The 26,630-nt window shown below is 45.8% G+C and overlaps 3 protein-coding genes across 6 annotated transcripts in view; 2 read left to right on the top strand and 1 right to left on the bottom strand.

Annotated features, from left to right (window-relative positions):
• Positions 1 to 3,760, top strand: part of LOC103154972 (four and a half LIM domains protein 3-like) — an 8,432-nt gene extending 4,672 nt beyond the window's left edge. For both annotated transcript variants that reach the window (XM_007576468.2, XM_016663217.1), the window contains exons 3-6: positions 1,344 to 1,518; positions 2,027 to 2,196; positions 2,669 to 2,855; positions 3,512 to 3,760. In XM_007576468.2, the coding sequence (XP_007576530.2) occupies positions 1,344 to 1,518; positions 2,027 to 2,196; positions 2,669 to 2,855; positions 3,512 to 3,663 (684 nt within the window). In that variant the 3' untranslated portion in view covers positions 3,664 to 3,760. The remainder of the gene's footprint in view (positions 1 to 1,343; positions 1,519 to 2,026; positions 2,197 to 2,668; positions 2,856 to 3,511) is intronic.
• A 3,852-nt stretch (positions 3,761 to 7,612) lies between these two features.
• On the bottom strand, positions 7,613 to 10,913 carry meaf6 (MYST/Esa1-associated factor 6). Of its 3 annotated transcripts, XM_007576467.2 has the most exons (8): positions 10,691 to 10,913; positions 9,808 to 9,923; positions 9,644 to 9,731; positions 9,513 to 9,558; positions 9,245 to 9,437; positions 8,365 to 8,394; positions 7,924 to 7,957; positions 7,613 to 7,838 (listed from the first exon to the last, which is right to left on the bottom strand). In XM_007576467.2, the coding sequence occupies exons 1-8, from the start codon at positions 10,778 to 10,780 to the stop codon at positions 7,824 to 7,826; spliced, it is 612 nt and encodes a 203-aa protein (XP_007576529.2). In that variant the 5' UTR covers positions 10,781 to 10,913; the 3' UTR covers positions 7,613 to 7,823. The 3 variants fall into 3 exon arrangements, with proteins under 3 accessions (XP_007576529.2, XP_016518706.1, XP_016518704.1); XM_016663220.1 differs by lacking the exon at positions 8,365 to 8,394 and having other exon boundaries at positions 10,691 to 10,909; XM_016663218.1 differs by lacking the exons at positions 7,924 to 7,957; positions 8,365 to 8,394.
• Positions 10,914 to 13,757: 2,844 nt separating this feature from the next.
• The window catches only part of LOC103154997 (MAP7 domain-containing protein 1-like), a 26,323-nt gene continuing 13,450 nt past the window's right edge, over positions 13,758 to 26,630 (top strand). The window contains exons 1-7 of the mRNA XM_016663206.1: positions 13,758 to 14,149; positions 19,617 to 19,829; positions 21,719 to 21,787; positions 21,914 to 21,934; positions 23,159 to 23,322; positions 23,706 to 23,814; positions 24,420 to 24,741. Of these exons, the coding sequence (XP_016518692.1) occupies positions 14,092 to 14,149; positions 19,617 to 19,829; positions 21,719 to 21,787; positions 21,914 to 21,934; positions 23,159 to 23,322; positions 23,706 to 23,814; positions 24,420 to 24,741 (956 nt within the window). The 5' untranslated portion in view covers positions 13,758 to 14,091. The remainder of the gene's footprint in view (positions 14,150 to 19,616; positions 19,830 to 21,718; positions 21,788 to 21,913; positions 21,935 to 23,158; positions 23,323 to 23,705; positions 23,815 to 24,419; positions 24,742 to 26,630) is intronic.

Raw genomic sequence — 26,630 nt, 5'->3', positions numbered from 1 at the left:
AGGCACAGCCAAGATACTGGAGGAGAACCTGAAGCTCCCAGGCCTCTGGTAGAGAGAGAGAGAGAGAGAGAGAGCTCATCAATTTATTACATATTAAATTAATGTTAAAGTGTGTTTAGAGATATAACTGAATTTTATTATGAAGAATGTCTGATGGATTCAGACTGAAGCTGAGCCATTAAGACCAGACGGAAACCAGATCAGAACGTTAATCAACCAGAACATGGCTGGTCCTGTGGGGCGCAGAGGGAGCTGACCTTTGACCTGGTGTGAGAGGTTCCAGCTGGACCATCCCGGGCAGGAGCGGAAACCAGCAGGAAATAGTTCCTTTGGCTGTTTTTAGACTTTCAGCTTGTCTGCAGGCGGCGGCTCCACATCCTGGAGATAAGGAACCTGACGGATGAGGCCTTCAGGTTCAGTGGGAAAAAGCAGCTATGGAGGAAGCAGCTGCAGACAGCAGCAGATCTCTGATAGGCTGTGAGTTATGGCCCGTTCCTGCTCTGCTCTGGCCCTCCTCCTCCTCTTCCTCCGCTCAGATAAACAACAACACATCTTCATCGCTCTGCTTCCCGTCGCCTTAATGGAGCCATCCATCACCGCTGCAGCCGCCCAGCAGGGGGCTCAGCAGCTTCTGCTCTCACAGATCTACATGAACCGGTCCGCGCACAGACCCCGAAGAGCCAGCTGATGACCTCTGACCACAGGGGCCGCTCCCTCTGGGGCCACAGGTCAGCTCACCTTCTGATCCAGAACCAGAAACAGAACCAGAACCAGAACCTGGACAGAATGATCCTTCTCCAAGTTCTTGGTGTCTGAGGTTGAAGAGTCGGTGAGTCAAATTCCTTCTCTTCATACCAAAGTGCAGCTGGTCCATTTGGACATGCTGCCTTCAGGAGCTAGCAGACAAACGGCCTCTGCCTACGTTACGCCCTAAAAAGGGCGTTCCCTAGTGTGTCACAACCTTTAACCTTAGCTTGGAGGGCATTTCCTAACATGTCATTTCCTTTAGCTTTAGCTTAGCAACTAGCTAAAAGAGACAGAAGGAAAACAGTTTTTTATTCTCAACACATTCTAGACCAGACCAGAAGAACTGAACAGGACCATACCGGACCGGACTTGGATCATGTGGTTCAGAGGAAATCATAACTGAAGATTAGAACTTAACAGAACTTTTATTTTGAAAGAGCTTCATGGATTCTACGCTCAGAAGAAGTTTGGACCCGTCCGTCTGTCGTCCCTAAGCAACTTTCAGATGTTTCAATGTTTAATTTCTGATTTAAATATTTTAACTGTGACCACCCCCATCGCCCCCCTGACCTCTGACCTCTTCCTTGTCTCTGCAGGAGCTGGTGCACCAGGACAGATTCTTCCATGAGAACTGCTTCAGGTGCTGCAGCTGCAACCGCTCTCTGGCGGCTGAGCCGTTCACCCAGCAGGGCGGCGCTCTGCTCTGCAGCTCCTGCTACTGCAGCCGCTACTCCTCCCGATGCGCCGCCTGCAGCCAGAGCGTTCAGCCAGGTGGGGGCGGGGCCTCCAGCCGGGTGGGGGCGGAGTCTGCAGCCCCGTGGGGGCGGGGCATGCAGCCAGGTGGGGTCCGGCTGACCTCATCAACAGAAGTTTTTATTTTGGCTTTATTCATGTCTGATTGATAAACTGGCCTCCGGCCACCAGGTGGCAGCAGTGCTGAAATTAAACAGGCAGCCTGCTGTGGCAGGATGACCTGGGTTCTGTTGGTTCTGTAGGGTTCTGGGCCCGGTCCAGGCGTGCTGGTGCTGGCCTCCTAAACTCAGAGGACCTGAAGTTTCAGCTGAGTCCGTTTCGTGTCCCGCTGTCCGTCCTAGCAGTCATAAAACCCAGTGATTAAAGGTTCTGGTTCTGGTTCTGGCTCCAGCGGCTGATGGACTCCAGAGGCTTCAGAGCGCCGTCGCATGCCGAGCTGCGGCTCTGCTTTCCCTCAGCCTGTCTGGCAGCCAGACCAGCAGTTTGTTCTGGTTCTGGTCCAATCGGAGCGGCGTCTGTCCCTCAGGGTCCCGGATGCTGGAGTACGACGGCGCGGCGTGGCACGAGGACTGCTTCCTGTGCAGCGGCTGCAGGAAGCCGATCGGATCCGAGGCCTTCGTCCCGGACAACAGGCGCTTCTACTGCCTGGCCTGCTACGAGCAGCAGGTGGCGCCGCGCTGCAGCCACTGCAGGAAGGTGAGGAAGAACCGGCCCAGCGCTTCGCTTTGGGCTGCAGCTATTCTGACGATTAATCGGAGACAAAAGGGCACATTTTTCATACAATATGAGAAATACATTAAAAGATGCAAATAAATAATTTAATTTCTTTTTTCAATACAAAAAAATCTACATCTAAAAGTCAAAACCAGCTTTCCTTCAGTGAGCGATTGCTAGCTGAATAAATCCTTCTAAAAGAAACGAAAAGCTTCAACACAGGGTTCGAGAGGAATTCTGGGTAAAACTGATGTACAAACATTTTGAATCTTAAAGGAAAAATGTTTATTGTTTTAACCGTGTTGAAAGTCCCGGTTTTCAGAGTCCGAATCCTGAACGAGTTTTTCACTCATCGGTTAATCAATTAACCAATTAGCTTCATGCTGTCTGGAACTGCCGACCCGGTTCCGACCTGGTCCTGACCTGGTTCCGACCCGGTTCTGCCCCGCTGCAGGCGCTGACTAAAGGCGGGCTGACGTACCGCGGCGAGGTGTGGCACCGGGACTGCTTCCTGTGCTGCGGCTGCGGCTCTGCTCTGGCCGGGCAGACCTTCACCTCGCAGGGCGAGCGGCCGTACTGCGTCAGATGCTTCAGCAGCCTTTACGCCAAGAAGTGCGCTGCGTGCAACACGCCCATCACAGGTGAGAAACGGGGCAGCGGGTTGGTTACCCGCCACAATAAAAGCCTGCAGGAAAAGTGAACCTGCAGGAAGAACAAGCAGAAATCATCATTAGGTTTTCATCTGGAGAATCAAATCTTCTCAGAAAGAATCTGATAATCAGAGAAAAGAGAAAGATGATCTCCTGGTGGATCAGTGATGGAAAGCTGCGTCCAGTAATATCACTAATAATTTAATTTTAATTTTTGTGGTTTTGGTAGCGTGACTTCCTGTCTGGTAATAAGACAAACAGCAAATAATTTTCAACTACATTTTATTCCAGCTTTGAAGCGGCTAGTAAATATAAAGCTATAGCTATAAATACTCAGTTATATTTGAATAAGTTTTTAGGGAATAAAACTTTTCGGAATTGTTTTGCTAAAACACACTTCTTACTTTTATTTGAGTAAAACTTCAGGATCCTCTTCCTGGATCAGTTTAACCATAACTTGTTATTTTTGTCAGTTTAATGGCGTCATAAATATTAAATCAGATGTTATGATTTAACCCTTTTACCAAATACTCCAAATTAAAGCTGAACTGGTTTATCCAGCAGCATCACAAGTTTAAACAAAGTGATATTAGTTGCAAGCGAACTGGATGACCTAGTTCTGATCCGGTTCTGACCCGGTTCTGCAGGCTTTGGCGATGGGAAGTACGTGTCGTTCGAGGAGCGCCAGTGGCACCAGCCGTGCTTTAAATGCTCCCGCTGCTCCGTGTCGCTGATCGGGTCCGGGTTCTTTCCCGACCGGGACCAGATCCTCTGCGCCGACTGCAACAGCGACGACTGAACACCAGAACCGGTTCCGAACAACAGAACTAGTACTGCTCATCGGATCATCACACCGCTTATGTTTGGCACAAATCATAAAAGGTTGAAACACGAAACCGTGTGTCTGGTTTTATTCGTTATTAGAACCGGGTCGGCCACTTGGTTTTGGTTCCGAAGGTCGATTATGGACCAGAACCTGATGCAGATAACCCGATTTCCTGCTGGATGAGTCGGGAAACGCTCAGGAGATTCTGGATTGTCGGCCCGGTTCTGATCCCAGCAGCTTCTGAGATTGAAATCAGATTTCTGAGATTAGAGCCACAGAACTTCCTGAGGCTCTAATCCGGGAATCTGGACTTGTTGATGAAAGTTTAATCTAATTATGTCGAGTTTAGGAGTCGAACTGACTGATCAGAACCTCCCGGTTCATGAATGTATCTTTGGGAAGATCAGAGGGAACCGCCCCTCCGTGATGTCATCAATGATGTCACCAGTGATGTAATCGTCTAAATATTTACAGATCAGAACCTCGGTGCTGGTCCTCTTTGATTGTGTTTATGTTGGACCGGGCCAGCTCCCTGTCAGATGTTCTGCTTAGAGTCCGGCTCTCATGCAGGACGTGAGACGGAACCGGAGGTCGGGCTCAGAGGTTCTGGAGGCTTCCTGCTGTGAACGGACTCTGATGGACTTTATAATCTGACTTGAGGTCAGTGCGGGGTCACGCGGCTGAGGGGTTCCCATGACTCCCCTCCAGTCTGGTTGACCTTCCTCTCCTGTCCCAGCGGCCCGCCAGGCCCCGCCCACTCACCAGCGGACCGGGATGAAGATGACCTTCATCTCCCTCAGGGCGGACGCAGCTGGCCTTCAGGTGCAGCTAGCCCTGCTAGCCCCGCCCCTCCAGGCAAACATTAATGACAAACATTAGCATGGAGGCTACTGGCTGCCACAGTCAAAAACAAACAGCAGTTTGGATTATTTAGCCTGTCAGAAACACATGGGCTTCAGGTTAAAGTCATATTTTCACCATGTTATCCTTTCATTTATAATTGTAACAGTTTCAAGATAAATATACTGCTCAGAAAAATAAAGGGAACATTTCACTTTAATTTTGTGTGTGGCTCCAAATCCAGGCCTCCATTGGTTAATAAATTTGATTTCCATTGATGATTTTTGTGTGATTTTGTTGTCAGCACATTCAACTTTGTACAGAACAAAATATTCAATGAGAATATTTCATTCATTCAGATCTAGGATGTGTTATTTGAGTGTTCCCTTTATTTTTTGAGCAGCGTATTTCGTTCCAAACTACAGATTTAAATCGAAGCTAAAATATTTAATTTTAGCTTCAATAAATATTTATCTCCAAGCTAAATATTTAGCTTACTACCTAAATATTAATAAGCTCCCTGGTAAATATTTGGCCCAACTTTAGATGGCATCTAAAGTTAACGAGCTTCAATTCAACATTAGCTTCAGCTTGTTAATTTGCTCAGTATCTGAATATTTAGCTTGCCAACTAAATATCGCAAAATAACCAAATTATTCTAGTTCTTTTTTTACTTTACAAACTCTTCAGATCTGGATCCGTTAACACTGAAAGTTCGGTTCCTGTCATTCCGTCCTGTTTGTGTCTCTGGGCCCAAATGTTCGGAACCAGCTGTGCTGCAGTTGATTATTCAGTTATTTTTAGTCACCAGTGACCCGCTGCCCCTCCTGTGGGTCAGAACCACAGCTGTGGCTCACATAAACCGCCTGTGAGTTCTGGGTCATCCCAGCAGTTCCAGTTCGGTCCATTCCTCCCAGCGATTCAGGCCCGGTTTATCATTGGGTCAAACTTGTGTGAAGATATTCGGTGACATCATCCAGGAGGTTCTGGTTCTGACTGACTGGTTCACGAATAATTATTAACCTCTGAGATTGCTGAAGACACTGTTCACAGAGTCCTGTATCTAGCATCGCAGAAAGTTGAGTGGAAGGAAAAAGTGCAGCAGTACCAGGAAAAACAGCCACTATGAGCAGATTGTTAAGCAGAATTCATTCAGGAATCTGGAGCAACTTCAGCAGGAGTCAGAAAATCCAGGTCCACCAGAATCGGACCTTGGCTGAGGGCAACCAGAACCGGTCCAAAGTCACCTGGACATCCAGTGACACTTCCAGTCAGTGATAATCTGCTGGTTCTGGTCCACCGGGCTTCCTACCGTCTACCAGAACATTGTAGAGCTTCATGGAGACACTGGTCTCATTTTCCAGCTGGACTTGGTATCGACCCAGACTGACAAGAGTACCAGAACCTGGAGATTCTGTTCTGTGGATTCAGTTTTCATTGGTTTATCACAGAACTTTCTGAGATTTGCTGATTTGTTATTAAAGTCTGAATTTTCTAAGCTACCAGATCAGTGACATGCAGAGCCTCACCTGTCATCATGGAAAAATAATATATAATGATAAGATCATATTTTCACCATGTGGTTTGTATTATAAAGTACTTATTTTTCATTTAATTTAACCAATTTTGATTATTTTTTTTCTTCAAAATCACATAATTTTCGCAATTTCCCATTCAAATGCTCTTAAGCACAGCAGGTGAGGCAGCAGTGAGCCGAGCCTCACCTGGACTGATCAACCTCTGGCTCACTGGCTGCCTGCCACTCCATGCTCCTCCTGTCTGTACGTATAGGAGTTATTTCTTTATTTTAGTTAAATCTTAGAATTTAATTATTTCATTTTTATTTGCTTATTTTCTAGTTGATTTATAATTCGATTTTTTTGTTTAATTTTAGTTATTTAGAATAAGTTTTTGGCTAATAATTCACTTAATTAGTTCATTTCAGTTGGGGCGTAGGTGAGGAGCGATCAGAAACGGCAGAGAACAGGTTCGTTGTGAGGCAGACAGTTCTCTGGCCTCATGGCAGGGGGCGCTCATGATCCCAGACATTTGTCTTATGACTCCACGTCTGCAGAGTAAGAGACAGCGCGCTAGCCATACAGTACATCAGTCAAGCGTATATATTTATTTTCTCCTCTCTTCCGACGTCAACATGGATGACTACATTTCTACACCAAGAGTTTGAGAGACAAGAGACATGAAACGTAAGAAGAGACGCGAACATAGAATAACGCAGTAAGACCGGAGAACTTAATGTAAGCCCTGGGAGAAAACTACCGTGAGAGAGGCGGAGTGATTTACGGGAAAATAACAACACGGGAGTACGGCGAGGAAGAGGGCGTAAAAAACTGCAGTTTCCCGGCCAAAATGGGAGACTTGACAGGTATGATAGTGGCGTTGTTGTCACGGCAACGAGTCTGCGTGTAGCTTTACCGATAGAGTGGTTTTGAGTTGTACTTCAACGGTTTTCCCCTTTGCTGTGGCGCATAAATTATTAATACCTACACATAAAAATGTTGAGTTAATGGAATTATTCCACCGTGGCAATGGCTGGCATGTACAGGAAGTCTTTTGCTCTCTAGCGTTGTGGGCACGCGTGAAATTCCCGTATGTAAACATGCAGGGGGTCTGATTTGTAAATGTGATTATGATTACATCGGTGCCTCACCAGGTATGAACCTCACCGCACGTCACTGAACCAGAGGTAGAACCGACCTGAAGGTAAAGGCCTCTGGCGCCTCCTGCTGGCAGCTACAGGTAGTAGCAGGAACTACATCAGTCAGATATCCAACGTTGTTTAAAGTTTTATGAAGAAATACAAACGTTTCCGTTATGATTATAGTAAATAGTATTGGGGTATAAATAAAACCAGATTATTAGGAAAAGGCCTAACAGATTATTATTCAGACCTAAAATACATGCAGGAAACCCTGGTACCACGTAGTTTCTGACCCAGACTGGTTTCGACCCGACTCTACTCTCCACTCGGAACCAAATCACTGATCACATCTGAAAAAACTCGGTCATCTGGCGGGCGGGCCGGCTCGGCCCGGTGATGGACAGCAATTTCAGAAATCAAACATCAACGTTCCCAACATTTTATTGGTTTTCTGTAAAACAAGCAGCTGATAAAACAAAGAAAAACGTTGGTGGGAAACATGAGAGCTGAACAATAAATACAGGATGGTTCTGGTGGTTCTGGTCCGGACACAACCAGGACACCAGGTGGGAATGTTTCAAACTAAAGTCCAGTAACACGCTGGTCTGCAGAGGTTCTGGAGTGGCCCGGTCCATCAGGTGGAGTAATCCTGCAGAACAGAACAGAACCAGGTCAATGGAACCAGAACCCTACAGCGCCCCGCTGGCCCGTACAGCTGGTTCTGCTCTACTCACAGCTCTGGGTTTCTTGTTGACCTTCATGTCGAACCTGAAAACAACACAGAGTGGCCCGGTTAGTTCTGGACCAGAGGTTCTGATTCTGGATGGGAACGCAGAACCAGAAAGAAGTTTGGAATCCAAACGGGCCAAATAGAACCCTCAGAGTAAAACCAGCAATGAGTCGGTTCTGGAGTGAAACAAGACGCAGAGAAAGTTCTGATAGAACACAGGCATGCATCAGAACCGGGCCATGCATCAGAACCGGGCCATGCAGTAAGAATCTCACAAAACACCAAGTAGCAACAGCAGAGCAGGAAGTAGAAAAAGAGCAGGAAGTAGAAACAGCAGAGCAGGAAGTAGAAACAGCAGAGCAGGNAGAGCAGGAAGTAGAAACAGCAGAGCAGGAAGTAGAAACAGCAGAGCAGGCAGCAGGCAGGAAGTAAATTTCAGACTTACTCAAAGTCATAATCAAACATGGCGGAGGGGCTGAGGAAGCGTTATGGAGGAAGAGAGCAGCAGCTGTTAGTTCATCAGACGGTGCGGACCGCCAACCTGCTGCAGCTGCAGCCCAGTGACAATCGTTCACATGGTTCCGGAACTAATCAGGTCTGAACAGGTGTTCTGTCGATCGGTCACACCTCGTGGTAATGCCCACATCGATGTTATGTTTCTCATAAATCCGTCATACCTGTAGGAGTTTCATTTTGTGTGTTTTTTTCTCAGAAGTTTACAGAAAATAAAAAAATTAAAACAAGAAAAATCCAGTTATTTCCACACGGCGTCCAGAAAGAGGTGATGTTCTGCTTGCAGCTTCGGTCAGCATCCGGCTACTCATCAGCTTTTTAAGGACATACTCTGTGCAGTTTTCTAAAAAAGTATTAAAATATTAAAAAGGTAGATTAGCTATAGGGACTAAATATCCCGACCACACTTGTAGTCAAACAGTGTTTGTAGTAATAGTGACGCTAAACGGGACGAATGTCTTGTTTACAGTTTGGTAACGATATTGGAAACAGCAAAAATCATTTATGTTAATATGTCTGATTAACATAGCAGCTTAATGAAATACAATTTACCGTAAACTTCTGAGAAACACACAGGTATGACGGATTCATAAGAAATCTGCTGAGTAAGCAGTATGTGACGTAGCATCGATGTGCCATAAGGTTTGCTGGATTTACGGTACGGCAGACAGTCAGAATACCGGTTCGGAACCGGCAGTCGGGTCCAGGTTCTACAGGTTCAGACCTTCTAACTGGATGAGCCTCAGAGGGTTCTGAGCTGCTGCAGGATCCAGCGATTTCGGGGCCGTCAGAACCTGCTGTGGATTCTGTACCTGTGTCTGTTCTTGTTCTTCCTCTTCTTGTGGTTGCCGTGGTGACTGCTGGACGAGGACGATGACGCGGCTTTCTGAGGCTTCAGGTCCTGCAGCGCTGAGTCCACGTCCTCTGTGTCGTCCTGGCTCGGCTCATTCTCCTGGTTCTGAAGGTCCGGAGATGTGTCGCTCTCCGTGCCGCTGCCGGCTTCGCCTGCAGAGACCCGGCAGAACATCAGAACCACCAGGGGGCGCTGCCACAGCAGTCTGACAGTTAAACACCACTCACGCTTTTCATTCATGTGATCTGGGATCCCTCCGAGCGCGCACACCGCCTGCCAATCACAATGCAGACACCGGCATGAGCCCACTACTCAACACAGAACCAGGACCAGAACCTGACGCAACAACAGAACTCACAGCGACAGACGTCACAGATGACTTGCTGAACAGACGCTCCGCCTCCTTAAACTTCCGGTTCCTTCTGTCAGTTTTACTGTTGGAGTTCCTGTGTAAAAAAAATGGAGGGTCTGGTCATCAGAACCAAACATCAGAAGGTAAAACCCGTCAGACCTTCCTCTTACTTCTGGTTGGTGAGGTAGCGGTCCCATCCTCGGATGATGTTTCCGTACATCTGGGTGTCCTCCAGGTAGCTGCCCTCAAAGGCGTAGATCTGTCTCTCCAGGTTCACCAGCGTCTCCTGTTAGGTTGAAACAGACAGCTGTTCAGGTGAGGGATATGTTTGGACAAAATCAACATTATTGGATAAAATAAATAAATAAAAAGTAAATGAATCAAATTTTACCCCATTTTGTTTTTCTAATTTCTAGTAAAGAGTGTTCATCTTAAACATTTTTCTCTTTAGTGTAGTAAACTGCAATGTAGCTTTAATTGTAGTACTGTGGTATTTTCTTATGTCGTATTTTGTCCTTACTTTCTTTTATTCTAATTGTTATAAATATATTGTTTTACCTTTGTGCGTCTCCACATTCTTACTGACATTTGAATTGCAGCTAAATTTCTCCACTCTGGGACAATAGGAGATATTTATATTCTGTTTAAATTTCAAACTACTCAGACATAAACTTATATTTGTTCTTCTGGAAGTCATTAAATAATTTCATCAGTTATGTTTAACAGACTGGATGTTTATTGATATCGCGAGATTTCAGTCAAACCGTTGGCAGCTGTACGTTTCCGTGCTAACAATGGAGCATTATTAACAGGTTTATTCTGAATGTTTCAACGATAATAAACATATGTAAACCTTTAGGAAACACTACATGGGCTTTTTATCCATTCAGTAATTTTCTAATATAGTTTTATATGCGTTTTAAAAGGAAAGTAACCGTTGAGTTACCAAGAGCTAAACGCTAGTTAGCCTCCATTAGCTTAGCATGTAGGCCTCAATTAATGGCGGAGCGACTAATTCCGCGGATAAAACGCCCAAAATCCACATCTACTCACAGCCAGCTCCTGTTTCCTCTTCACCAGCTCCGCTAGTTCCCTCCTGGTGTCCGGGATCTGAGGTGGGGTGGCCTTAGCGTGCATCGCCATGACGGGAGGAGGCTCTCTGGAAAACAGCAGCGAAGGAAAAGGTAGAAGCAGCGGGCTGCAGTGGTCGCAGGGTTCCGATACTTCCGGCAGGGGGCGCTCCAGACCACGACAGGGCTCCGGTAGGACTCAAACAGTTACTATGACAACAACTCCATCTTATCTGCAGCTTCACGTTAATTTTTGATGTTTTTCAATGAGATCTGATCAGCGAAGATGCCGATTTAGCAGCAGAGAATATGAAGTTTATTAGTTTTAATTGTTATTTCACTGTGTTCAAAGTTTTATCACCAGCATTTATCCATCGAAGTTTTCCAAACGTTTTTGGTTTTCTTAAATATTTCCTAATGACTTGTGGAGCTGGAGAACAACCAGGAAATGTTTTCTGCTGCATTCAGGAATATTTTCAATCTCCAAGCGGATATGGAGCCAAAAGCAGGGAAAGTTTACCAGAAGGAAAAGATCATGTCAAAGTGAAGTAGCAACACATCTCAGAGCATCAGAAAAACCTGACTCCTCTTCCTTCTTCATCAGATAAACTTAGAGGAAACACTGCCAGAGCTGGAGGTTCATGGAATGTTCTTCAGTCACACTTTCAGGAACATTTCAGCTTCAGAAAAAGGATTAAATTTGATTCAGACATTCAGACTAATTATTAACGTTTTTGTTTTTAATAAAATGTATGTTTCAGTTTACTGCAATCCTCGCGTTGTGACAAAGGACTGCCCGAAGCCTCAAACATTCCTACAGCTCCTCCTGCTTGACATGAGTTATAAATTACATTTTCCATCCTTTATTATCTATTAGTGTGAGAATGAATCAGCTGCTGTGGAAGGTCAGCTGTTTTCTGACTGATGGTCATGTTGCAGCAGCTGCTGGTCCAGGAACAGCTGAGAGGAGAAGCTCTACCAACTGCTGCAGGGCAGGACGGGATGTGTGTGTGTGTGTGTGTGTGTGTGTGTGTGTGTGTGTGTGTGTGTGTGTATGTGCGCGCGCGCATGTCATGTGATTGAGTGGAAACAGACCAAGGCTGTTATGCACAATGAGGCTGGCTTCATTCCACCAGGCAGAGCTGCTTCAGATTTAAAGGCTCGCTGTCTAAGAGATGGTGACATCTAGTGGTCACAGTGAAACATAGCAGCTACGCTTAACGTTGCTAACCTGAGCTCATCCTGCCTTCACTGGTAACCAGCAACCTGAAAATGTTCAGCTGCAAAAAACCCTCAGAAGGTCTGGAAAACTATTGATCATGCAGGAAAAAGGAGATTTTAGTTGAAATCTAAAGTTTACAGGTGCTAAATAAATATTTAGCTGAATAAATATTTAGCTTCCTAGCTAGCTATTTAGCTTGGAGCTAAATATTTAGTTGGTATACTTGATATTTAGCTTGATACTGTAATATCTATAAATAAATGAATGCAGTGAAAATATAATTTGGAATGTTTTTTCACTTCATTTGAAAAAATGAAGTGTACATTTGATAATATTAATTAATATTAAAAATGAATAAAAAATGCAGATAAATTATTCAATTAATTAGAAAACAAAAGTTTTATTGGCCAAAAGCCAGTAACTTCATTCATTTAGAGAAAGTTTGAATATTTGATCTGCAGCTAAAAAATCCTTAGTAGAAATGATCTGGTGATTATTTATAGATTAACTGATTAATAACTGGATGCAAAAGTCAAGCTAAGCTTATTTTTATGGAACATTTCAGCAACCAGGCAGTTCAAAGTGCTTTACTTCATAAAACGTCACATCTTCATCAAATATGAAGCATTTTGCCACCAGAATCGAGCAAATACACATCAAATATGTGCACAATGTTCTTAATAGCAGATTATTATATGTTATTTTTAATATGTTGTTTAACTTTATACACTTTTGTGAATGTTATAATTATTATCTCTACTTTCTGTTTTTGGGATAATTCTGCTGATTGTTTCTTCGGTCTTGTTGAGTTTCCGGCCTGAAGCCCTGCCGGCCTGCGCGGCTCCTCTCGCCGCTTTCAGCTGCTCTGAATCATCTGGCGGACCGAACCATTCAGGGTCCGAACCGCAGCAGAACCTCCCGGCTCTGGGGCTCACACTGAGGAGAACCGGCGTCAGGAGAACCGGTTCGGTTCGTCAGAGTTCCTCAGAAGTGACCTGAGGTCCGCTTCGGCCAGAAAACCCGGTTCTGATCTTGTTCCAGTTGGTTCCGTCCATTTGTCCAGCATGAAGGTTTTGGCTGCGATAAGAAAAAAGTCAAGGCAGCGGCAGAGAGACAGCGAGCGGAAAAGAGGTGCTCAAGCCTTCAAAATAAAATAAATGGAACAAACGAAAATTAAAGTAATTCATAAGTTTTGTCTAAACTTAAAACGGAATAAAAATTTAATTTAATTTAGAAAGTACACTTTGAAGGTCTGGAGAAAATTCCTCAGCATTAACAGGAGAGATCAACGAGCTTCTTATTTATTAAATTATTAACGACTCAGAGGAATATTGTTGTTTGAAGTTTGGATTGGCCTCTTTTTAAACATTTTTATTAGCATTAAAATATTATATTAATACAAAAAACCATTCTGTTTCACATCATTTTAAAACATGCCAAATGTTTTAAGATTATTAAACTTATTGACTGTTTAACTTTTATTTAGTTTATTTTTTCAATTTTACTTAATCATTAATTAAATTTTTATTTTTTAATTTGATCATATTTTTAAAATTTCTACATTAAATCATTTTTTCAGTGGTAAGTAAACTCACAAAATTACATTTTGGGTCATTTTATTGATATTGATTTAATTTAGTCTCATGCTTTTCTATTTTTTATTTTGTTCTACTTTATTATCTACTTTACTTTGTTTTACTATTTTATTTTTTATTGTATTTAATTCAATTTAGTTTTGTTTATGTTATTTTGATTTGCTTAATTATTATCATTAGTAGTAGTAGTAGTAGCAGCAGCAGCAGCATTTGTTTTATTTTGAAGTGCGTGACCGGAAGTGTGACCTTCCTCTCGGGAACTTGACCTCCTCGGTTTTCAGTCTCTCCCTGAAGATTCCTCAGTGAAGACCTTCACACCGCAGAACCGAACCGAACCTCTGTGTTTCAGAACTCACCTCGCGGTTCCGGTTCGGAAGCCAGATTTGAACACTTTTTGTATTCCCGGCGTTGGTTCTGTTCGGATCCGAGTCTTTCCCCCGAACCGTCCGTGGTTCCGTTCCTTCCTCTACAGCTGGGTGTGTTAGGCAGAACTGGACCGGAGTTCGGCTCGTGTACCGCGCTGGTTGTGAGGAATGAACCCGTCTGGACCCGGACTGGACCGACACCATGGATTATAAAGAGCTGGGGGTTCGTCTGGAGGAGAAGCTGACCCTGACAGAGAAGAGTGAGTAACCAGAACCAGTCCTGGCCCGGTCCGGTCCGCGGCACCGGTCCGGTTATCACGTCCATCACCTGCAGAGAGTCAGCCAATCAGATCAGTCCTTCCAGCTGCAGCTGATTGGAAGCCGCTCAGGCAGTCCGGCTGCTCTGCTGGTTCTGCCTAGGGCGGTTCGGCTGGTCCAGAAGGAAAGTTCTGGTTCTAGTGGTCCAGTTGAGGCAGATGATGGTTGCAGGTTTGGTTCTGATGTTGTGATGAATCTCCAGATGTTTCTGCTGGGTTCTGAGGTGGAACCATCTCTGTGCGGCTCAGAACCTCCTGCTGGTTCTTCAGAACCTCCTGCTGGTTCTTCTGGATGTGTGAAGGAGGCAGAGGACTGGACCAGCTGCAGGGGAGGTTCTGTTCTCTGCACCAGAGGTTGGTACCGACGGGTCAGAAGCCTGGTTTGAGTGGTTCTGCTGCAGAGGCGGTCCAACGTTTATCTTCTGGGTCGGGTTGGTTCTGACATCTGCTGGGTTCTGGTTCTGGTCCAGCGGTCTCCAACCTGCGGCTCTTTGGTTCTAACTTTGGCTAAAAGTGATAAATAATTATTTATAATAATAATAAAGTTATTTTATGATTCATTCGGTTTTATTTCTATTGAATGAAAACATTCATTAAATATTATTTTCCCATCAACATTGTAGAAGAAAATGTTTCCATCACTGATCTTTGAAACTCCGGACCTGACTCCGGTTCTGGTTCTGTTGGTCCAGTTGACGACCAGTGGAACCAGCAGTCCGCTGGGATTAGCACTTGGACTAGGACGTTCTCTTCCAGATGGGCGGTGCAGCAAAACATGACGGGTTTATTCTACAGCTGAATTAATTAATCGCGATTAAACGACTATAATTGTCAACTAATTTAGGTATTGATTAATCGCTAACAGACTAAAGGAGAGGCCCCTGGGCCCAGGGGACCCAGGGGGCCCATTGGGCCCCCACTGTACAGCCCTGTCCGTCCGCTGGGCCCAGACATTTACACAGACTGGACTCAACTCTGACAATCTGTGTTTATGTACAGACAGAGAAAACCTGCAGCACTGAGATCTGGACCAAAAGGCTCCAGATCATAACTGCCACCCAACAGTGTACGGACCTCTGGCCCTCTGGGTCGGGTCGGGTCGGGATCAGGAACCACTGGATAATGTCTGGACCAGTTTTGACCAAAAATTAAATAAGAATTCTGTACTTGTGCCACATCTGGGCCACATGCAGTATTTCCAGAACCGTGGCGACGTTTTCTTTCCAACGGGCGTTGGACCGTTAGCTTCACCTGCAGCGGCGGCCATCTTGGCTCTGGGTGAGGCTGAAAGCTGCCAGACTCGGAGGAAGACGACCAGCAACTCTTCATCGTCTGTCTGTGATTCATGGAGCAGCTGATGTTTACCAGCAGAGGCTCCGCAGCGTCATCTGACTCCCTGCTCTGATCAGAGCAGGGAGTCAGCAGTGACTGACCTCTAACCTCTCATCACAAACTGGAGCCTTCAGTTTCTCTGTTCAGTTTTAAAAGATCAAAACGTTTCAATAATTTAAAGCAGGAAGTGAAACTCATGCAGTCACTTAAGGAAAGCCCAACGTTCAGGAGTTAACAGAAAATGATCCGTCATGTCCAAGTCAGAGGAAACCTGCTGCACCCAAGCATATGAATGGAAAGTTGAGTGGAAGGAAGAAAATCGGTGAAGAGTGAAGACAGCCAGAATCCAGAGCTGCTGAGATTCTGGTTCTGTTCACTTTGGTTTGGATCAGTTCTGGGTTTCTGACCCGATTCTCAGCTCTCTGGGTTCTACCGGGTCTCTGGTCCAAACTCCACTGGTTCTGATCCGACTGGTTCTCCCTCGGTTCTGACGGATACAACAGACTCAAATGGTCTGGTTCTTCTGGTTCTGGTCCAGACCCAGAGCACCTTTAAGCTCCTCTGTCCTAAACATCTAGACCAGAACCAGAACAGAACCAGACCCAAAACAGAACCAGAACCAGACTGGTACTGCTGTTGGTGGACAGCCGGGTCCGTCAGAAGAACCTGTGTGAATCTGAACCCGGTCCAGTTGTGCTCAGCTGGACCAGGTTTGAGTTTGAATGGTTTTAGAACCTGAAGAGTTCAGGAAGTGATGTCACTATGAGGTCATGGAAAACAGGAAGTGAAACTCAAGATGGACGTCTTGATTTCCTCCTTTTTCCCTTTGGCCTCCTTCGGCTGGCGGTTGCCGTGGTGACCAGGGAAACAGGAAGTGGACTGTAAAGGAATCAGTTCTGGCCCTGGTCTGGTTTGGTCTGGCTAATCTCTAACTACCTACTTTCAGTTCAGAAGCAGATTTTTGTTTTCAGCTGAACCCATCGGATCCGAAACGTTTGGATGAAACTTCAGTCAGAACCAAAGAGTCTGGACTTTGTTTTCCTCTGAGGTCAGGAAAGGTTCTGGTCGGGTTCTGTCCGGATGCATGTTGTCTGCTTCTCCTCGGTTCTGCTGGTTGTGAGGAGGAGCATGTGGGCCGTGCTGCGACACAGACTGCAGCGTTGTGCTCCAGGAATGTGCTTCCTGTGCCGGGCGCCCCGCTGTCCCACTGCGCTTCCGGCCCTGAAGGAGGCGGAGGAGGAGCGGGGTCAGCCAGGCTCCAGGGGGTTTTCCAGGACAAATCCTGGGATTTCAGGAGAAATCCAGGTTTCTCCAGGTCTTCCTGTGTTGTCATCCTGCAGCAGCAGCTGGTCTGTGGTGTGTGTGAGGCGTCGGCTGCTCAGAAACATGCCACAGATTCCTGACCCAGATCCAACATGTCGGCACAGCAGCCGGAATGTTTTCCTCTCAGAACCCTGAAAACGGGCCGGTCCGCTTCACTGAAACTCAGAACCCTTTCTGCTTTTAATGACCTGAAAATAATCTGATCCCAGTTTAGATCATAATAAATCTTCTGCTGGGCAGAAAGTGAAGTCTGAGCAGCTCTGAGCTGATTGGCTCTGTAAACAGACTTCCTGCTGCAGACGCTCTGCGGTCGGGTCGACTGCAGCCAGAACCTTTTATGGGCCACATTCTCTCCAGCTAATAATATCCTGCAGCAGGCGGAGGAGCTTTCTGGGAAATGGAGGCGTCATGAATGGCAGCATCATGTGATGCTGCAGCCTGGAGGCCGTTAGCATCAGGGGTCATCAGAAAAAAGAAATATCTTCCATCCTCATTCATTTGTTAACTCCGGACTCTGCAGAGGGTCCAGCAGCTGCAGCTTCCAGGAGGTTCATGAACCGGACCAGATCCAGAATTGATCAGAGGATCTGGACCTGGAGCGTCTCTAAACTGAAACTCAGTTCCTCCCAGAACGGCCAGAAGGTCTTCATATTCCTCCTGCTGAAAACCAGAACCGCAGCCAGACGTTCATTTACTGATACGTTATCCTGAGGATTAATCAGTCGCAAAATACATTCTGCAGTTTTCTTATTTAACCACGAAAGCATTTCTTGAGAAAAATTTGGAGTCTTCAGCTAGCTCTGTGGCTAGCTCTGTGGCTAGCTCTGTGGCTAGCTCTGTGGCTAGCTCTGTGGCTAGCTCTGTGGCTAACTCTGCGGCTAACTGTGGCTAGCTCTGTGGCTAGCTCTGCGGCTAGCTCTGTGGCTAGCTCTGTGGCTAGCTCTGTGGCTAACTCTGCGGCTAACTCTGCGGCTAACTGTGGCTAGCTCTGTGGCTAGCTCTGCGGCTAGCTCTGTGGCTAGCTCTGTGGCTAGCTCTGCAACTAACTCTGTGGCTAACTCTGCGACTAACTGCGACTAACTCTGTGGCTAACTCTGCGTCTAACTCTGTGGCTAGCTCTGTGGCTAGCTCTGTGGCTAGTTCTGTGGCTAACTCTGCAGCTAGCTCTGTGGCTAGCCTGCTTGCTCCCTGCAGCAGCTTTTCCAAATTGAAACTGAATCTGCAGGAAGGACTCAGCAGGCTGCCAAGTTATTTAGTTTTATTTGACCGTAATAACTTACACATGTTGCACCAAGTTTCAAATCCAAGACGTTAAACTTGTTAATTTGTTTATAGTAACTTCAGCAGTTAAAATTTGCCACAAAATGTAAATTAAACCATTTTGTTTGTTTGCTGTTCCTGTAAGATTAAAATCAACAAACATAACGTCAGGCTGATGGAAGCTAACCACAAATGATGCTAATGTTAGCATGCTACGCACAAAGCCTTGGAATGATGAAGCGTCTGGTGTCGATGTGTGTTGATGGGGCCCAGATGAAAATGTGCTTAGGGCCCCAAAAAGGCTTGGACCGGCCCGGCTGCAGAAATCAGCAGATTGTCAGGAGCAGCTGACAAACCGAGCCACAAACCCCATCGGAACCAATTCAGAACCCCATCGGAACCACATCAGAACCCCATCAGAACCCCATCAGAACCACATCAGAACCACATCGGAACCACATCAGAACCACATCGGAACCACATCGGAACCCCATCGGAACCCCATCGGAACCACATCAGAACCCCATCAGAACCACATCAGAACCCCATCGGAACCCCATCGGAACCTCAGCACCACATCGGAACCACATCAGAACCTCGGAACCACATCAGAACCCCATCAAAACATCAGAACCCCATCAGAACCACATCAGAACCCCATCGGAACCCCATCGGAACCNATCAGAACCTCGGAACCACATCAGAACCCCATCAAAACATCAGAACCCCATCAGAACCACATCAGAACCCCATCGGAACCCCATCGGAACCTCAGAACCACATCGGAACCACATCAGAACCTCGGAACCACATCAGAACCCCATCAAAACATCAGAACCCCATCAGAACCCCATCAGAACCCCTTCAGAACCACATCGGAACCCCATCAGAACCCCTTCAGAATCCCTTCAGAACCCCATCGGAACCACATCAAAACCTCAGAACCCCATCGGAACCCCATCGGAACCACATCAAAACCTCAGAACCCCATCAGAACCCCATCAGAACCCCATCAGAACCCCATCAGAACCACATCGGAACCCCATCAAAACCTCAGAACCCCATCGGAACCACATCAAAACCTCAGAACCCCATCAGAACCCCATCAGAACCCCATCAGAACCCCATCAGAGCCCCATCAGAACCACATCGGAACCACATCGGAACCACATCAGAACCTCAGAACCCCATCGGAACCCCATCAGAACCCCATCGGAACCCCATCAGAACCTCAGAACCCCATCGGAACCCCATCAGAACCCCATCGGAACCCCATCGGAACCCCATCAGAACCCCATCAGAACCACATCAGAACCACATCAGAACCAGACCCCATCGATCCTCAGAGTGTTCCAGAAACCAGCAGTGTTTTCGTTCCTCTGCAGGTTCTTCAGCTGCAGCTAATTAGGATTTAAACGCACCAACCCTGCAGTCTGGTCTCCTCTGCTTTCAGCGCATGTCAAGTTTGACCTCTGACCTGTCTTCTGTCCTGCAGCCCTGCCTCTGCTGTCAGGCTCTCCGTCCCTCCAGAACAGAGACCAGAACCCAGAGAAAGACCTGCTGACCCCGGACGACTCGGCCGTGTCAGATCTGTCCCCTAAAACAGACTCCAGGACGGAGACGCCGTCCAGGACGGAGACCTCCCTGAAGATGGACGGCAGACCTCTGACCCCGGCTTCCAGCAGCTGCAGCCCACAACCCAAGAAAGGTATGGTGAGGGGGCACGCACACAAACACACACACACACACACACACACACACACATAGACATGCGTGAGCCTCAGTTTACATAAACACATTAGTTCTGCTCTCATCCACATTTCTATATCTTGTGAAAATGACTTCCTTTTGTTTCCTTTTTAATTCCATTAAATTTTGACTTTATCTCCTCATTTAACTTGTTCCATAATTTTACGCCATGAACTGAAATACAAAACCTGGTTCTTGTTATTTAAATCATTAATTGACCACTTGCTTCCATCATCACAATATTTGTTGGTATTTCTTATAAAAACAATAACAGTGATGATCAAACTCTTTCAGGCTACAGACTCTGAACCTGCTGCCTCATCCGTGTTACCATGGAAACAACATCTTTATCTGCTGTTAGAGTCAGGAGATGTTTTCATACTGAGACCTGCTTTGCACAGCGGCTACCGGGTCAAACCAGGGTTCATAATGAGCCAAAATAAAAACTTGAACTGGACCACTAAATATTAGTTTTAATTTTTTTAAATTTTTTGATGGTTTCTGACATTTATTGGATGTTTTTCTGACATTTTCAGGGCGTTTAGCTGCAGATAGCAGTGGCGTGTCAGAAGAAGGTTAAGCCACTTTAATGAGCAGAACCGTCTGATCCGCTCTCAGCTGCTGCAGCACTCAGATGGGTTTCCTGCTGTAGGCGGACTGGGACCAGTCTGGTCCTCCCAGTACCTGCTGGTCTGTCAGCCGGTCGTTCTCCTGGTTCCTGAGCGACTCGTTCTTCACGGCTGGATGTGGAGACGAGGAGGCGATCTGTGTGGGACGCTCTCTGCAAGGTGGAGGGAGGGAGGGAGGGATGCAGGTTGCCATGGAGACAGAGCAGAGAAGTGCTGCAGGGAGCTCTGATTGGTCGATAATGTTAGCACACATGTACAGGATGCACAGAAGAGAAGACAGACCCAGGTCTCTACCTCCACAGATCTGCAGAGTGGGTTCTGGTTCTGGTTCTGAACAAAAGCATTTATTTATCCCAGAGGGAAATGAAATGCTGTCGTCTGGATGGTGATGCTGTTGGCAGGAAGGCTCTCCACTAGCAGTCAGTGTTGCAGTGTATGTGAAGAGGCCTCTGACTGAGGACTGTTGCTGCCTCACATGCTAGCAGCTCAGCATCCAGGCAGCAAAGACGATATTCCACAGTAACTTCCTGGATGAGTGGATCTGCTGATCCACCTCATTTGCTTTTGTTGCTGCTGTTTAAATCTGTCTGCTTAGAAGAATGTTGGAGTAGGAGACATTTTGTTCCTCTGAACGATGTAATACTGCAGCTGGGTGTTTGTTTGGACTGGAAGCTCATCCAGTTTGTTTTCCAAAGATCTGCTGCTCATCATGATGGATGGAAGAGAATCCTCCTGGTCATCTCTGGGATTTGGGGTCATAGGTCAGGTGTTATTGGAGTTTTTGAGATGATAATCAGCTGAAAACACCTTGTTGCCATGGCTACGTATCAGGGCAGTTCATCCAGACCCAGAGGGAATAATTATCTAAACCAGGGGTGTCCAAAGTGGGTCCTGGAGGCCCGGCATCCTGCACGTTTTAGTTCTGTTCCTGGTGGTAACAATGTTCCTCTTAGGCCTTTTAACGAGCCGTGATTTGATCCAGGTGCGTTAAACCAGGGAGAGAACGAAAACATGCAGGATGCCGGGCCTCCAGGACCCACTTTGGGCACCACTGATCTAAACGATTCAACCAGAGAATGATGAACGTCTGGAGACAGAACCAGCCTGCTGCCACCAGGCGGCGCTGTTCTGGATCATTTCAGCTCCAGATGGAGGCTGTTTTCCTTCCCCTGCTCAGTTCTAAGATTTTTAATTCGTCTTTTTATTGTTTTCCTTTCAGACTCCATGAACTCAGAGCAGCGGCAGAAACTGGCCAAGGAGCGCAGAGAGGAGCGCGCTCGCTACATCGGTAAGAACCGCCCCACCGCAGTAACCATGGTAACCACAGTAACCCCAACTCTCTGGTGCATGAAGCTGGGTTCAGTCAGGAACTTACTGCAGTTTCTAACGTTTGTCATCGTTTCCCTGCTGTCAGAGCAACAGACCCAGCTGCAAGGTAAGCTGCTACGCTAGCATCCAACCGTCCATCCATCCAACCGTCCATCCATCCAACCGTCCATCCATCCAACCGTCCATCCATCCAACCGTCCATCCATCCAACCGTCCATCCATCCAACCGTCCATCCATCCAACCGTCCATCCATCCAACCGTCCATCCATCCATCCCTCCACTCCCTCTGCTTCCCTCGTTTCTGTTTACAGTTCACTAAGTCTGACTCCAGCAGCAGCCAATCAGATCACGGTAAACTGAGGCCTTCAGCCAGACCAGATTGATTATTGATTGGTTAGCAGCTGCTCTGGGGTCCGCCCCCTGACCTGATTGGCTGCTCTGGGGTCCGCCCCCTGACCTGATTGGCTGCTCTGGGGTCCGCCCCCTGACCTGATTGGCTTTCGTTCAGTCTGCATGTGGAATGGTCTGACCTGGCCTCTGTGACGGTTTCATGTTGAATATTTCAAAATGAGGCAGTGAAGGCCTGACATCACTGGAACAGCAGATTAGTAATCAATTAATCACAATTAGTCAATTATTGAAATAATCATCAACTCATTTAGAAATAAATTACGCACTAACAGGAGTAAACAGTTCTTACTTTTTACTGAAAGGTCATCATGATGACCTTCAGATCAGCAATGAAGCCAAAACTGAACAAAAACATGAACATTTAAATTAAGATTAAAACAAACATCTTTATCTGAAAATCTGTTTTACCCAGAATTCCTCTAGTGGCAGTTTTATCTTCACCTGAATAAATCTATTGATCACCTTTTTCTGTCCATTTATCTATCAGTTGACCAATAATTAATCAGCCATTCACTGTATTGATGTTAGAATGACTTTTTTAAATAAAATGAAATAAAGAAGGCAGATTGTTTTAGTGCAGAAACGGCATCAGGCTGCAGCGTTAATGTTTCCTGTCAGTTACATGTTTTATTCTGAAAGGTCCACATTTAGAAGCCACTTCCTGGCCTCTGTGTGTTCAGCTTTAATCAGCAGCTGGATGAATTTATGACATCAGCTGCAGCTGATGATGGTTATCAGTGAATCATGGTTTTGGTTCTGATTCTGCTGAGTCTGAAAAATTCTGCAGGATTTCTCTAAAAATGTAGAAACCAAACCAGATTATTTTAATGTGGAGGACGACAGGCGATCAGCTGGGATCAGACCCTCAGGTGACTTCCTGTTTGTCATGGACGGTGTGTCTGTGTGCCGACGCTGCAGCCGCCAAGAAGGCCCAGTGGCTGGAGAAGGAGGAGAAGGCGCGGCGGCTGAGGGAGAGCCAGCTGGAGGAGCGGCGCAGGAGGCTGGAGGAGCAGCGGCTGAAGGCGGAGAAACGCCGCGCGCTGCTGGAGGAGAAGCAGCGGCAGAAACTGGAGAAGAACAAGGTGGAAGCTAACGGCTCAGCAGGATTCACTCCCCAATAACCACTTAACAATTTCAACAAAATCAGCAACACTCTCAATTCAGAACCTTTTAACAGATAAATTATTGAATCAAAGCACATCAGAACTCGATAAACATGTTTATAGATTTAATCTGTTCAGATTGGAGCAAAGTTCATCTTTCCAGAGTTTCTCTGATCATTCATGGAGCTTTTTTAGACAGTCACATTAGCATTAGCTGCTACATGCTTAGCATTCAGCTGCTATTTTAGGCTAGCATAGCTTTGCTGATAGGCTAACTTCTTTTAGCACAACTTAAACACAACAAAAACTAACAAAAGGTTTAAACTGGCTGGCACATTAAACTGGGCTGCTGGTTTCCATAGGAACGATATGAGGCAGCCATCAAGAGGTCGACGAAGAAGACGTGGGCGGAGATCCGGCAGCAGCGTTGGTCCTGGGCCGGCGGCCTCAACCAGACGTCCCGCAGAGAAAGTGAGTCTCAGAAACCCGACATCCTGCCGGTAACCTGACGCCTGGTGCTGCGGCCGATGCTGGTGCTGCGGCCGATGCTGGTGCTGCGGCCGATGCTGGTGCTGCGGCCGATGCTGGTGCTGCGGCCGATGCTGATGCTGCGGCCGATGCTGGTGCTGCGGCCGATGCTGATGCTGCGGCCGATGCTGATGCTGCGGCCGATGCTGCGGCCGATGCAACGCCAGGAAATGGCGCATCATGAGGGCGGCGTGCCAGGTGCTGGTGGCCCACAGAGTTATTTCTCCTGCTAACTCTTAGAATCCCAGAATGCTTTTGGGCATCAGCTGGTTGAGTTTGAGTCCATCAGAGAGCAGAGAAACTGACCTTCACCAGCTGCTGTCTCTCTGAGACGAATTCAGATTCTGAAATTGGTGAAATCAGGTTTTTATTCCCAACAACCCCAAACTTTCCCAAACTTTCCTCTAACTTCCATCCCAGCTTCCACAGCAGAGTCCAGATTGGCTGAAACACGGCTGGGGGTATCCGGACCCCGGCTGGAGGTGGGCCGGGTGTTCTGGCCCCGCCCCATGTGATCAGCTGTCTGTGTTGCGTTCTCTCCGGTGCAGGCAGATGCTCGGCCTCCACGGTCAACCTGCCCCGACAGGCGGAGCCTGTCATTAACAACAGGCTGTCCAAGTCCTCTGCCACCCTGTGGAACTCCCCCAACAGAAGTAAGGACGAGCCGACGTCAGCATCCACCAGGCCTTCCTCCTCTCCTCCTCCTCATCCCCACCCTGACCCGGTCTCAGTGCTCGCTGTCGTCTGTGGTGGCCTGCCTGCCTGCCTGTGCTTGGTGACTGGTCATTTACCACCTGCTCCCTCCTGCTGTCACGCTCTCGGTCTTGTGTGCATCGTGGGTTTTACTTTGAGTTGGTGGTTTGTCTTGATTTGAGTCCTTTGCATTTTTGATCACCTCTACATCTTTATTGGTGCGTCTGTCTCATGGGTTTATGAGCTCACATCCTGCTTTTCACTGAGCGCTCTGTGCTGATGGTGCTGGGTGGTGTTCAGTGTTAAGAGAGCACGTTGTTTAAGATGGTAGATATCACAATATGTTCCTGTTAGTTGAGTTCAACTAACAGAGCATCATGTTGTTTTATGAAACCTTTCCATTATATTAAAGTTAATAACTCGTTTATTCTCCACTGTTCTCTGAGCAGTGGATCATTTGCTCAAAGCAAGTTTTACCATTTAAAGAGCTGTGAACTTTTTAACTGAATCACTTTGAAAACAACAAGCTGGTTTTTTTCTGAGGTTTTATGGCTCTGGAGTTCTTTAAAGTAATGCTAATTGTTGTGGTATTTTTAACCACAACAAAGTTAAAAATATCTTATATTGGCCATGTTTCTCATTCAGTTACACACTTCATATGAAATGTGATATAATTTGGAATTAAAACAAGAAACTTGGCTTTTGGAGGTTCCTTCTGGCTCTAACTAGAAAAAACATTTTGAGCCAAAAGCCTTTTTTAGCATGCTAAGTGGATGCAATTCAGCCTTTGGCTCAAATAAATGTTTTGAGGTTTAACGAGCTCAGATTAAAGTATTTTAGAGTTAGCAGTTTCACCAAATCACTTTAAAAACAGGAGCCCTGCTTTTGAGTTTTCGTGGCTCTGCTACACACTGGAGTAAATGAAAGCACGCTATCTTTAACATGGCAACATGTTTATTTCTAACCACTGTTGTAACAAAGTTAAACATATTCAAAACAAGAGAGCTGCCTGTTGTAAGTCAGCTGCTAGAAACAACCAGCTTTGAGCTACTGCAGCATGCTAACAGGCTAGCTCTGAAAGCTATGAGCTGAATGTAAGGATAATTCAGTGATTCTTGAGAATAGGGACAAAACAGGTCCTATGGATAAGCACAAAATTTGAATAAAATATACACAAAATATATTTTTTCAAATATCTGACTAAACCAGTCTGGGTCATGTGAGCACAACAATGTATGTTTTCCTGGTGTTTGCTGAATATTTTTTATTTTAAACATTGTAGTCGGTGGATGATGCCTGTAAAATCCCTGATCCCAGAGCAGAACTCAACACATTATAATAGTTTAAAATAATTAAAGGAATACTAAGATAATATATTATGACTATTAAGTATAAGTATTCATATAAATAATTATAAAAGTATCAATAAATTGAATTAAAAATGAAAAATAATTTTTAGATATTTTCCAACTCCACTGAAATTTGTCCCTAGTTTTGTCAACACCTTGAGACATGAAAAAAAAAATGTAAAAAAAAAATCAGGCATTATTGGGGGGGCACCAGAACTTCTGAGGACCCCATGAAGGACTGGTCTATGGCATAGACATAACATAAGGATAGACCCTCATGGACCGCTCTCTCCTATTGTCGCTGACGAGATTTAGGGCGGCCATCTTGGAGCGGTCCTCCCCTCCAGTCAGCGTTATGTGTTTAGCAGCACAATGACGTATCAGCGCATTTAATCGATCATAACAGCTTTTCTGTTACTGGAAACCATATTCAAACATCTATCAAAGCTACATTTATAAACAATTGTATTTTCAAAGTATGTTTTTAATACATAGTTCAGCATATTTAAATATGCTTAGTGGCTATAACAATAGAATAGGAATGGAATATTCTGATATCGATGTATGAAGAGCATATTACAAAGCACACAGCCGTTCATAATTTATTTAGTAAATTATTTAGTAATATCAATACATATTTATGTAAATATACAAACACAAATAAATAAAGATTAATAATCGCACAAATAAATGATTAAGACTGAATAATATATATTG

The sequence above is a fragment of the Poecilia formosa genome, unplaced genomic scaffold (assembly GCF_000485575.1).
Source record: "Poecilia formosa unplaced genomic scaffold, Poecilia_formosa-5.1.2 Scaffold408, whole genome shotgun sequence".
Taxonomy (NCBI): domain Eukaryota; kingdom Metazoa; phylum Chordata; class Actinopteri; order Cyprinodontiformes; family Poeciliidae; genus Poecilia; species Poecilia formosa.
This window is presented reverse-complemented; position numbering and strand designations above follow the sequence as displayed.

Excerpts from the sequence above, each read along its gene's own strand:
- meaf6 (XM_007576467.2), bottom strand. The coding sequence starts at position 10,780 with ATGGCGATGCACGCTAAGGCCACCCCACCTCAGATCCCGGACACCAGG. Across the intron at positions 9,924-10,690 it reads AGAGGAAACAGGAGCTGGCT|GAGACGCTGGTGAACCTGGA; the intron begins GTGAGTAGATGT and ends TCAACCTAACAG. Across the intron at positions 7,958-8,364 it reads ATGTTTGATTATGACTTTGA|GTTCGACATGAAGGTCAACA; the intron begins GTAAGTCTGAAA and ends TGTTGTTTTCAG.